The following is a 13,837-nucleotide window of genomic DNA, read 5'->3' on the forward strand; positions in this document are numbered from 1 at the left end:
ATCCGGCAGCTTTGTGCCTTCACCAACAATCCACCAACTCAGCACCGCCTCTTGCCATGGCCCAGTGTCGAGTTCCGCCATTCGCAGCCCGATTTGATCTCTTTGCCGCCGTCCCAGCCATCCACGGCTTTGATCCGGTGCCTTCTCCTTCAACACGGCTCCTCATTGTCATTGCAACCGCATTAAACACCTACTGTGTCTTCTTGTTCATCTCACCCGGTAAGAATCAAGTTTTGGTTTGAGGTCCAACGGCAAGAGAAGAAATTGACTTTTTGTTTGGTCTGTAAAAAAAAGCCCAAAGAGGCAAATCTTTTGGCCTTGTGGCCCATTTCAAGTCCATAGTTGGCTCATTCCGGCCACAGTTGCCGATGACAAAATTCCGGCCAAATGTTGCCGATGACAAAATTTCGGCCAAAAGTTGCCGATGTCAAAATTCCGGTCAAAGTAATCGATGCCGGCCAAAAAAAAAAAAAGTTGCCGATGTTCAAGTGCCGGCCACAGTCGCCGAAGTTCAAGTTCAAGAGCATGTTTCAAATCAGGTGCCATTAACTCCAGCCACTCGATATGTTCAAGATCAACGATCACTAACGGACCGTTCATCTTGCGGGGGCATGTTAAGGATATAAATCCTTTTGATTAATGAGGATTTGATTTGTAATTATTGATGATTTGATTTGTTATTAATTACCCTTACTTCAAGGGATTTGTTTTGTATTTGAAATTATGTTAAAGCTCTATAAATAGAGCTATGTAATCAAATCATTCATCAAGGAAAGATGTAGCCTATAATGGCTTTAGTGTGTGGATGTAGACTATATGCCGAACCACCTTAATTTCCTTCATATTTATCTTATTATATGTTCTTATATGTCCGTGGCAACATTTTTGGTATAAAAAAAAACACAACATTTTTCCGGCTTTCTACCGATTCTGTCCGTGGCAAAGAGGCTTTTGGTGAAGTGCTAATTATAGCGATTGTCTCAGTCTTGAAATCTTTAAGTTTCGGTAAAGTGTTTTTCCCACGTCATTGAAAAAGGCTAACTTTTCTCATCCGGGTGTTCGAGTCCTCCCAGGTATGTCTGTTTCCCAAGCTTTAGCAATCTATTTTGCCATTGTGAAAGTTGGATTTCTTTGATATTTTGTGGAATCTAATCTTTTGGGGGTGCTCTGCTTTTAAAGTAGTTGTTTGCTGTTACAAGTCTTTTGATGGAAGGAGTGGCAAATGTCTGTTGGTAGGTTGGATACTGTTAGAGAATTGTCACACGTGTCTTTGAAGAGGTTATGTTAGTTGCAACTGCTTGAGGGTTATGATTAGCCTACGGGCGATTCTATTGTAATAAATGTAATTAGTATAAATAGGCCAAAGCTTATTATAGTTTGGCATGGAAGCATTCAGTTTCATTTGTACTCAATTAGCTTAGCAATTGTAGATTTGTTTAGCTAGCTAATTCTCAAGTGTAGAACGATTACAAGTGGCTTGAATAAGAATCTGTTTCAGTCTTTCTCAGAAGAATCCTCTTAGCCAAACACTAGTTTTCTCTTATTTTCTTGTAAGAGTAAATTGTGTGTTACATTTGCTTGTTTAGATCGGTGTGGTTATATTTTCTGTGCTTATGCATTTCATTTTTGTTGTTTTAGTTTACTTTTTTATAGATTGTTTTGTCGTGGGTTGGATTTGGAATGTGGACAGGTTGTGATTTTCGTTGGAATTTGATGTTTGTTGTTGAACTGAGGTAGATTTGGTCGTACTTTTGATTTGCTTATGAGGTTTCAAAAACAAGCTTTCTGGTTTAATTTTTGTAGTTGTTTCATTTCCTCCATGTTCTAAGAGTTTGTTTGGGATTGCATTTAACAAAAAGAGCTTTTAAGTCAAAAAGTACTTTTGGGCAAAAGTTTTATATTTAAGTTTTTGCCAAAAGTGTTTTTTTTTTTTTTTTTTTTGCCATTTTTAGGTTTTTTAGATCATTAAAAACGCTTTTAATTTTTTTACCAGACGAGTATTTTTTTTTTTTTTCAAACGGACTTTTTGAGTGTTAAAAGCATTTTTAGACTCCTCAAACACAATCCCAATTCAGGCCGTAAATGTAAATTGATGTGTGGGAACGATAAGTTTGAAATATCCTTCATTCAGAATAATTTGCTTATTGGCTTATTTTGATTGCTGATAAAATAGATTTTCGTCTTTTTAATGTGCTCTTTTTGTTTTGTGGTGAAAATAATGGGTGCCAATTAAGTCAATAGATACTCTAATGGAGATTACAATGTTAGTAAAGGACCCAAACATTTATATCCTAAAGTAGCTAGGTTGTGTTTCTTTTCCATCTGATATCATTTATCATATGCATCAGTTATTAAATGCCTTCATCTGCTCCATACAATTCTTGTTGGTATCCATGGCTCTGATACCACGTTGATGGGAACCCATAACAAAGAATAGAAAATAGATTGATAGTGAATCCAATTAGGGTTGGAAACTACAAATTAAGTAACAATTATCAATTCTTAATGTCTTGAAATAACTGCTACGATCCCCTACTTATATTAACGTTGAACTAGTAATGCTAAATAATATAGGATACACAACTTTTGCATGCCTATTGAAAAATACACAAGGGCATATTATGAAGAACGAATACAACTGTTTTTCGTCTCAACTAGTCGTACCAAAATACACATCTCAGCTAGCAACAGTTGCTTAAGCTTCCCTGATTGCCTGAGACACCCATCGCATGGTGGGCCTGGAATCTGGTGTTATGATTAAGCAGGAAAGTGCTTGCTTCACTACAGAAGCCACTTCTTTCTCAAACAGAGCAGCAGGAGGTGGGAGACGCAGATCTAGCACTTCCTTAAGCTCAATGCTTTTCTCACCAGTGCTAAGAGAGGAAAGAAGCTCCTTTGGATGCTCTCCCATTATCACTTCAAGAGCCAGAACACCAAAGCTATAAACATCACATTTTTCAGTAGCCTTCATTGTGTATGCTAGCTCTGCCACCAAATGACAAATGAGAAGGGCACTCAAAACTACGTTCAGTATTAAAAGAAACGAAAAATAAAAATTAGTTCACGACAAGCGTACCAGGTGCCATATAACCGTATGTGCCTGCAATGAGTGTCCAATTACTAGAATCAGGCTTCAGAATCCTCGCTGTGCCAAAATCTGAGATGCAGGCCTCAAACTCACTGTTGAGAAGCACATTTTTGCTTGATATGTCCCGATGAATGATTGGCGGCGAGCAGTCATGATGCATGTAAGACAAAGCATATGCTATGCTTCTGACAATGTCCACCCGTTTCCTCCAACCCAATTCTTTGGCTTCTCTGTCATTGCTTAGGATGCTAGCCAAGCTTCCCCGCTCAATGTAGTCATAAAGTAGGAACTTGTGTGGCCCTTGAGAACAGAATCCATAGAATTTAACAATGTTTCTATGTCGTATTTCTGTTAATAGTCGAATCTCATTCTCGAAAATCTTCCTGTCGTCTATCTCTTCACCTTCCAGGCACGAGATTATCTTTATTGCTAGCAAATGTCCCGTTGGCATCTCAGCTTTGTAAACTCTTCCGCTTCCACCCACTCCAATACAAAAGTTGTCGTCGAAGCCATTGGTGGCTTCGATGATATCTTCATATACGATCTTCCCATCAAAATTCAGTATTGAGAATAGATTTCCACTGTTTGATGGTTTACCTTCTTTCGGGTTACTTCTCAGTTTTGCTCTACGGGAGGCGAGAGTAAAAAGCCAAACTGCAAAAACAAATGCTAGCAGTATTACAAACAAAGAAGCTCCAACAATGACAAAAACTCTCCGACCTTTGCTTTGAGCATGATTCTCCGGTGATGTAACAATACTGCAGAGCTGCAAACCTTTTACTTTACCACATAAATCTTTGTTCTTACTGAACGAACTCAGAGGAGCACGGCGAAAGAATTCATTATCAGGAAGTGGACCTTCCAGTTCATTGTATGACAAATCGATGGTGGTTAAGCCAGTCATCTGCCTGAATGAAGAGGGAATGGCGCCTGAGAGCGTGTTGTGAGAGAGATTCAGGTGTTCTAACATTATCAAATTCCCAAGCTCAAAAGGTATTTCACCACTGAGTAAATTTTGACTAAGATCTAGTGTGCCATGCAGGGCTAGATTGCCAATCTTCTTTGGGATAGTCCCATTAAAGAAGTTCTTGCTCAAGCACAAATTCCGCAGCTTTGAGCACTCCCCAAGTTGTTCTGGGATTTGTCCGGTCAGCCAATTGCCAGAGAAGTCTAGCTTGTCCAGATGAGAAAGCCCACCAATTTCAGGCGGCACCTGACCTGAAAGCTGGTTGTCTCTCAATTGCAGGGAAATCAGATTCGATAATCTTCCCATCTGCTTCGGTATTTCACCGACAATATGGTTGGAAGAGAGATCAAGCCTCCCAAGTTGATCCAATTCGCCAAGCTCACGGGGGATTTCACCAGTGATGTTATTGCCTGCTAATTTTAGAGACGTCAATTTTCTGCAGCCTCCCCAGTTACGTGAGAGCACCCTTCAAGTTGTTGTAGCTCAAATCAAGGTAATTGAGATTTGGATATAATCCCAAGTCCTCTAACTTTCCTGTGAGTTTGTTTTTTTGGAGTGAAAGGCGGATGAGGCTTCCGCAGTTTATTATTCCTTTCGGTATGGGACCTGAGAAGTTGTTAAAGGATGCGGTGAAAAGCTGAAGACGTGATCGTAGACAGAGAGGGGGTAAGTGACCAGAGAATTTGTTTTCACCAAGCTCGAGTTTTTCTAGGGATGAGAGATTTGCTAATCCTTCAGGTACTGAACCAGATAACTGATTCATAAACAGACGCAAATCAGACAGATTTTGAGCATTGAGAATACCATGAGGGAAGGGGCCGGACAAGTTATTCCGCTGTAAAAACAATATAGTTAGTTTTCTAAGGTTACCAATAGATGGAGGAATTGGACCTGTTAGATGGTTTCCCAATAAATTCAAAACTTCCAAGTTTTTCAAATTTCCTATTTCAAATGGAATTGAACCACTGAAACGATTGTTCATCAAAGTAAGCTCTTTCAAATTTTTCAAGAGGCCTATTTCTGAAGGCAGGAATCCGGTGAAATTGTTGTTTTGGAGCTCAAGGTATTCAAGCCTTGTCCAGTTGGTGAACAGACGCGGGTCTAGCTCTCCACCTATCAAGTTATTTCCAAGATAGAGGAAGGAAAGATTGGTGAGGTTGGTGAGGGAAAGGGGAAGGTTACCAGAAAGGAAATTCATGGAGAGAGCAAGGTAGGTCAGTCTTGAGAGTGTGCCAATTTGGGATGGGATTGGACCACTGATAATGCTGTTATTGAGATTGAGGCTAACAAGGTTTGGCAAGGAAGACAAATCTAGGCTGCTAAGATTACCAGTTAATTGGGTGTCTGGTAGGTTTATTTGTGTGACACTTGCGGCCATGTTGCAAGCAATTCCAAACCACGTGCATGGGCCTGTTGTGTTGATCGTCGACCGTGCCGGCGGCGTCCATGACCGGAGAGATGTTTGGTTTTGAAGGGTGTGTTTCCATCTGAGGAGAGCCTCAGCCTCGGAGTTTGGTGTTGCTTCGAGGTTGGATGATAACATGTAACAAACAGTCACCAGTGCAAGGAATAGACAATTTTCACGGTTGGCCATTTCTCGAAGGGGGTTGTGTGTGGGTGTATTGGATTAATTGCTTGAAGCAAACTCCACGTAAATATAATGAAGAGAAGAATCGTTGCTGTGTGCGAGACTGAGTCAATGACCCGCGAAAGAAGTTAGAAAGTAAAAGATTTAAAAACAAATATGTATCATGTTAATATCATGCCCAAAAAAAAAGAAACAATTATCTAAAGAAACTAAGAATTTTACACCAGGAAGATGATAAGCTCTGATACCGACCGATGCCGGATAAAACAAAGATTGTTCTAATAGCGTATGATAGCAGTAGAAACTAAGAATTGAAGATTGAAAATAAAATTTATGAAGAGAGAAAAAAAAAATATAAAAAATAAAAAATAATACCCCTAAATGTCCCAAATAAGTAATCTGAGAAATAACTTTGAAAGGCTGAAATTTAGTTGATACTTCAAAACTTAATTCACAATAATACACACCTACCTTAGGACATCCGGATTATTATCCAAGCAAAATACTTGGAGAAAAATAAAATATAGAAAAACAAAAATATCCGTAAACTTTGAGACAGTAAAATTCTTGTAGACAAATAAATATCTTCAACTATTATGCTTATTTATTTTCATTCTTGTGCTCACTTATTCCCAAAATATTCTTCAAATATTATGTCTTATTCTCTGCATCGTGATGTCTAATTATTGAGACGGCAATATATATAGACAACTTTCGCATGTCTTCCCTTTCGAACGGAATTGATTTTGTACTCATTCAAGTCGATAATGATCTCCGCTAGAAGAGCTGTGTATTTGATGCATGTTCTAAAAGACATATTTGCTTTTTGTTTTATTACTTTTTATTAACATGTATGTGTTGGCAATGGAAGATCCCATAGAGCATCTCCATCGTATCATACAAACAAAACACAAAATCTATTTTTCATGCATTGCTAAACAGTGTTACTCTACATGTGGGCTAGCGCTATCTACCAATGCATACATTTTTTGTTAGTTTCTTTCTCTCTCCATCTCTCTTGCTTTGTGGGCAGAGCATACAACCTTACTCTTAAGCTCTTTTGCCAATTTTCATTGTTGAAGTAAATGAACCACGGCTACAAAAGCAGATTGTCACCCAAGGAGAGCTACTAAGCAATTGTATCTTTTTCCATTTTTTTTTTTTTTTTTACTTGGAATAAAATAAATATATTTATTTATGTGTTTGATTTTTCGGGAGGGGTGTGTGAGGTCCATTATAATTGCAGGGTAAACAAAAAGGAAACAAAAACAATAGATCCAGATTTTTTTCAAAGAAACAGAATATTTCTTCAAATTTACCTTCTTGAGTCGAATTGGCCCGGAAACAGCTGCGACCTGGTCGGGACTCCCCAGAATCTGGTCAAGATCCTGCCAGAGCATTATCGTAGTTTAGAGTTTAATATGAGTGAATGAAAATATATATAAAAAAAATTGTGATTTTCCGTATGCGCCAAACACCGAAAGATATTTCCAGAAAAATTATTTTTTCAATATTTTTCATTGAAAACATTTTATTACAGAAAATATTTTACGTCGAGACAAACGAAGGCTAAGATGTATCTACACATGTTAACCAATCATCACTTAAGCATTTCTAGAAAAATTTGAATGGTCTTGCATGTATTCAAACCATTGTGAGTAATGTATACCGGGGGAAAGATTATTCAAATAATTAATTATATTTGGCAAATTGGGATGGGGTCCATTTGGAAAAGCATCAATGTATACAAAGAAACCATTGTCTCGCGTGCATGATTGGAGTAAATTAGGCTCATCCATTCTAACTTATGAATTTGACTATAAAAAGTATATTATTTTCTTGACATACTTGTTCACCGACTTAAGCGCGCGCGCATATATATATATATATATATATATATATATATATGAATATATGAAAGCTCATATACAATTTACAAAGTCAGTCGCGCCATATTGAATTTATGTAACAATATCATAAAGTCAAATATGGAGAGATAATTGAGAAAATCTGTAACAATTTTGCACGGGTTGTAGTTTTCATTATTTGACAATTTGCAGATCCACTAGACCGCCAATTAAGAATGCTACATGATCGATGGAGATCGATGTTCAATTCTTATTGAATATGGGACGGCCACAATCTGAGCCATCAACCACGGCAATCCTTTTGATTTGAAAGCTCATATATATGCAGTATTTATCTAACCAATTCAACATAACATATACAATAAATTTAGAAATTATATTTTTATTTCATAACTATTCTAGGTATGTGCCAATTCCAATAATTAGTCATTGTTTAAAAATAAATAAATCTAAAAGTGGGTTGACACGATCACACACCAATGTGAGATAATTGAAATGCAGGTTGAGTCGATCATAGGCATGAAGTTACTAATTGAAATGCAGATTACGCTAATCAAACCTTTTTACATAGGTTTCCTATCCTTAGAAAGAGGTTTCCTACAAGATGTAATAACTACGTAAGTTTAAAGACTTAGTAAGTAAACCTAACAGTTGGTATGAAATGAGTCAGTTATTAATGAGTAGAAATAAACATGCAGTTTCAATAACAATTTAAAAGAGGTATTTTCTCTGTTAATACACCATAAGAGTATCATTTTATTTGAAATAAAGATGTGTAATTCTAGCGGCAATTGTCTAAGAGTTTTAATGCAGAAAACTAATGCTTGAATAGGTTATAACTATCATGTATGGTCTACCCAAGATATTACTCATTCTTAGCAGGCTTCTAAGGGACTTGTAATATAATGCCGGTGCCCTGACCATTGTACGCTACCATTCATATATTAGCAACCTGACCGAGTTCGACTTCGGGTGGCCCACGCTACTAATAATGTACATTCTGTAGTGACCGCCAACCATGGTTGGGCCGGTCACGAAACAACCATTGGATCCAAGGCTCATATAACATATCCGCACATATTTGACCAAAAAATCAAGTATATATAGTAAGTCCATGACCATTATACTGCACGTACCAGTGTACCATGTCATATGATACATATTATTAATCCAATTATTAAGATAGTTACTAATAAGCACTGAATAATGCACATTCAAGCCCCTTAACTCGCATATGTTAATTCCTTAGCGTTGTTATTTGTTTGATTTTATTTTGTTTTAGTTTTCAGGTTCTTAGGGAGAATATAAGAAAAACCATTGATTGTGGGCCTAAAATGCGCTTTGAGAAGACCTAGCACATGTCTTAGTATTTTGACCATAACTTTCTACTCGAATATCGGATTGACGTGAAACTAGTGGCATTGGAAATCGGATTCAAAATTATACAAATTATTGTGAAATGCAAATTTCTTAATTCGGACGTTTTCTATGCCAAAATTTTCCCGCAAGATAAGAGTGTAAAACAGCCACATGCATAGGTGCACTCAAGCGCACCGCAAGTGAGATCGAGCGCACTCGGGCTTCCAGCATGCAGAAAGAGCCCAAATGCACCCTTAAGTAGGTTTTCAGTCTCCTATTCCAACTGGGATAGTGCATTGATGTAGCCCTTTCCAAGTAACAATGGTTTAATTGTATTTTAATTTGAGTTTTTCTATATTCATGATGGTTGTACAACTGTGAGAATTGCTTTTAATGTTTATATTCAATTGTTATGAAATTCTTCTCTTGTCTTAGAAAGTCTTTTATATTGAATGAACTCAATCCTTCATATTTTCTATGATTATGTGAATGATTGTTATACAACGGTTTTAACTGACATATGATCACAAGAGTTAAGTAGGCCATGCCTAGGGCAGACGAATTATACTACACCCTAGTTTAGTATAATTTAGGTAGACAGTTCGTGCCAACCGAAGATGGGTTCTACTATTTCCTTGATTATATGTAGCCTATTAACGAATTAAATAATTCATACCTAGGGAAGATGAATCATACCGCATCTTAGTGATTAGGTGGATGGTCCATGCCAACCGAAGATGGGTTATACTTATTTCTTAAATTATGATATTTTCTTGATTACTCGAATGAGACAAGCCCTATATCATGCATAATATGAATTTCCCTTATTAATTTGTGATTGATCATTGCTATGCGGTGAGTGGTGAAATCAATCCCCTATTCTTTCTCTCATCACTACTATCTTTACTTTTATGTCTTTAGTTTTATGCATTTAATTTAGTTATAAACAAAATCAAATCAAACTCTTTTAATTAAGTTATATTTAATTTTGAAAAGCTTGATAACAACACCCCACAGTCCTTGAGGTTCGACGCCCTCAACATAGCTTTATCCTACAAGGCTTCCTTCTATTGCGAGTGATTCTTTTTATTATTGATTATTTTTGGACACAAAAGACTGCATCAGTTACCAAGTTACATAAAAGAGTAAACATGCTCATATCATACGCGTGCTTGGTCAGCTGCCATATCGCATGTTTTTAAGGAAAGTAGTCGTAAGTATTTACTTACCTCGTACGCTGGCTTGAGTCGTTTGACATTCTAAATCCCTGCTATAACAAAACATGCCTATTGTTATACGCAGTGTTAGAGGGTTTGATAAAGACACAAAAGGTCCTAATTGAACATACCTTGCTAAAAGGTCACAATACCCTACTTTTACGCATTTTGGGCTCTGGTCGAATGTTATGTCCAAGGGGCAAACGTTCGGTCACGGGGGCGAACGTTTGGCCAGAATAGGTAGAGAACCTTTGGGCAGAGTAAAAAATGCCGAGTTTGGGCTTTTATCCTCAGGTCACCATGTTAAAAAAACTATACCCTAGGCTTTAAACAAGTTCATACACATAGTGAAGCATGACATGCAAGAAAACCAAAGAAATAATAAGCGTTTCTAAAACATTTGAGAACCACTCTTTTCCTCCAAGGGGAAAAATAGCACATAAGTCATGGCATCTTTACAAACTTGAAGAAAGTAAGGATAATAGCAAGATAACATAAAAGCTTAGTGAAAGTTCAAGAGTTACCTTGAAGATAACAAAAATCCCCCAAAACCTTATTCTTCCTCTCAAGAAACTCTCCTCTCACTTTTGGGTTAGGGTTTCTAGTGTAAGGGGAGGCTGAGGGACGGATGGGGGGTATTTATAAGGGTGAGAAGGCGTGCTCTCTTCTGCAAGGATGGAGAATGGGTTAAAAATAATTTTCAGACTATCATCGAATGTTCGGTACTATGGACAAACGTTTGGTGTACTATAACAAAGTGGTCTTAGGGTTGCAGGTGGAACGTTCAGTCAATACCTAGTGGGTCAAACTTTGGTCAACAAAGCTGTGGTTCCTTGCCGAACTTTCACACTAAGGACATGATCCAATGTTCGGCCAGAGAGTTTGAATTCGGGTTTTAGGGCTAATTTCAAGTGAGGGCTTGGTTTAAGGTTAAGGCACACCCTTGGAGTTTACAAAAATGGTTTCCTAGGCTGAAGTATAACGGTTGATTTTGGGATAAATAATTCTTGAAAATTTGGGGCATCAAAAAACTTAACCCGTATGGGATAGAATGATCGAAACTAATGCAACGTAAGCTTGTGATAGACAGGAATAATAGAAAGAAGAAGGGATAAATATTCCTAAGATCGTGAGACTATCAACAAATCAAAGAAATATTCTCTAAACGCTACATTCAATCTAGGGTTTGAAGGAAAATAAAGAAGAAACTCAACTCTGAGTATTCTTATTGAAGAAAATCAAATAATAATCAAATGTTACGTTCTCAGGGTTATAAGCATGTATTTATCGCCCCAAGAAACCTAAACCTAATAGAAAACATAATTAATGTCGGTTTATGAGTCTACACTGGTCGTCCGAACAGGACATAATGTCGTCTGGACGGTCAGGGAAATAAAGCAGTAAATAACAGAAAATAACATAGGCGTCCGGATGGGCTACAGACAAGGACTTCAGACGAGGCTCTCGGATGCATCTGTTAAGTGCTAAAATATTCATATTTTCAGCAACTTACATGTTTTAATCCTTTAGTTTTAGTTAATTAGACCATTTTAATTCATTTTTGTGTTTTCCATACTTTTGCAGGCTTTTGGAAGAAAATGAAATAAATCTGGAAGATTTGGGCTCAAAGAAAGAAAATGGGAAAAGTTGGAGCCCCTGACACTGCGATCGATCATAGGTTCCCTGCGATCAAGCGCAATACTAGAGAAGACAAGGCATGAAGCGGCCACGAGCACTCGAGCGCACAACTGTCACGCCCCCGATTAAGGTGAATAGGGGAAACACGAACTTAAAAGGAAATTGCAACAATTAAGGAATATAAATATTAAATATCATTACATTAATACTAACCCAAGGAAGTTAGGAAGGCAAAAGTTATATAGAACTAGTGTTTTAATATGAACATTTATAAGATCTTGTATACATATGAGCTGGGAATCCAAAAATAAACATTTCAAGCCCTGTTAGGAGGCATAACCAAAAGTGACTACTGCAGGGAGGTTATAACCTTCCCATGCGTCAAATGTCCTCCTATATACAAAATGACAAAATTTGTGCAGTCTACAAAAAAAACCAAAAGTCTGCACAGCGATGGCGATCCTTGCAACCTATTGGAATCACATGCTCTAAAACCCCTACGGCTCCACAAAGTAGTAGGTCCATGTGTCCCAACCATAAGGCCATATGATCGGGTCCTCAAGTATGAGGACACCTACAGGAAGCCCCATTCTTAGAACTATTATGTACAACAGCATCTGAAAAAATAATGGGGAAAGGGGTGAGTTCGACAACTCAGTAAGTAACCACAACACCAAGATGCAATAAAACATGCTATGCAGATTCTATGCCATAATCTCAGTTATGCACAAATAAAATAATTGACAATTAATACAAGAATCGCGAGTAAATATGGGATATGCAAGCAATTCCTTTTTGCTTTTCTTCCAAAACTACTGTTTTACCCTTTTGATCCGACACCACAAATTTACCATGAGCAGCGCATGTTGGCTTGTCCCGAAGGACCTATATGCTCATCCTATCATCATAGGGGAGAGCTACCAGGTTGGGAACTTCCCTAGGTGAAGGCCACCTGGCCGGTAGCACACACCTTCTCGTAACCGTCCTTCGGTGTGCTTGCCATGCTACCCTATACGGTACCGATCGTCACTATAATCGTGTCTCGAGTTAAACATTTATAACCATGAATGCATATATAACATTTCATATGATCTGTAAGCACAACTGTAACTGTATGCTATGCCATGAACTTTGAGAGCTCTTTTCATTCATAATTGCAGTCATGCATAAATCATGAAATAGGGTAATTGTAACATGTAAAATTCTTAAACAATGACATATGATTGAATAAAAGTTGGCATTAAAATATAAAAGGATGTGCAATTGAAAATCATGTAAGTGAATTCTTTATAAAATCCCCAACATTTTTTCCAAAGATTTATAATAAAATTTGTTGGGGTTTTTAGGTGTTGTGTCCCCTTACTTGGATTTGATGTTGGCCTGAGTCGAGTCGTCCTTTCCCCTAAATAAATTGCAAGGATGAACTTGGAGGAGTATATTAAAGTTTTAGATATATATATATATATATATATATATATGTGTGTGTGTGTGTGTGTGTGTGTACGGATCCCCCATGTGTAAGCATATAAGGTCATATCCCAAATATATATATATATATATATATATATATATATATATATACACATGTGAGGTGCTAATCATTTATCTAACAAGTCTTACACATAAAAAAATTTATTATTGTTATTATTATTATTATGGATGTATAAAATCTAATCACAAAAACATTATAATAACTTATGTGAACTTATATAAAAAAATCTGTCTAAACAAAATATTGCATATATATATAATCTTTATAAAAGCTAAAGAACTAATATATCAATAATAAGAGTAATTTCTTCAAACTCCTTAAATACCCACCCATACAAGAATCCTAAAATACCCATAAGAAGCAAATAATAACCTATCCTAAATCTCTTTCCAAAAAAAAAAAAAAAATGATAATAGAGAAAAAAGGGGGAACAGTGATCCTCACCGTTGCTGTGCTAACGTGAGGTTGCAAGAAAAAAAACTTGAAGTCACCTCCTGCTTGTTTTCCCTACTGTGTGGTCGTGAGAAAAAGAAAAAAAGAAAAAAAAAAAAAAGGCTTTTTGGGGTATTTATAGTCTAACCAGGAGAGTTGGGAGAGAGATATAATAAAACAAAAAAAAA

At 37.0% G+C, this 13,837-nt stretch overlaps 1 protein-coding gene and 1 pseudogene across 1 annotated transcript; both read right to left on the minus strand.

Annotated features, from left to right (window-relative positions):
* Positions 1–2,695: 2,695 nt before the first annotated feature.
* Positions 2,696–3,263, minus strand: LOC132169565 (MDIS1-interacting receptor like kinase 2-like). The gene is made up of 2 exons (XM_088512162.1): positions 3,077–3,263; positions 2,696–2,985 (listed from the first exon to the last, which is right to left on the minus strand). The coding sequence occupies exons 1-2, from the start codon at positions 3,246–3,248 to the stop codon at positions 2,696–2,698; spliced, it is 462 nt and encodes a 153-aa protein (XP_088368288.1). The 5' UTR covers positions 3,249–3,263.
* A 65-nt stretch (positions 3,264–3,328) lies between these two features.
* Positions 3,329–5,649, minus strand: LOC148588180 (uncharacterized; annotated as a pseudogene).
* Positions 5,650–13,837: the final 8,188 nt, after the last annotated feature.

The sequence above is a fragment of the Corylus avellana genome, chromosome 1 (assembly GCF_965113065.1).
Source record: "Corylus avellana chromosome 1, dhCorAvel1.hap1.2, whole genome shotgun sequence".
NCBI classification, from domain to species: domain Eukaryota; kingdom Viridiplantae; phylum Streptophyta; class Magnoliopsida; order Fagales; family Betulaceae; genus Corylus; species Corylus avellana.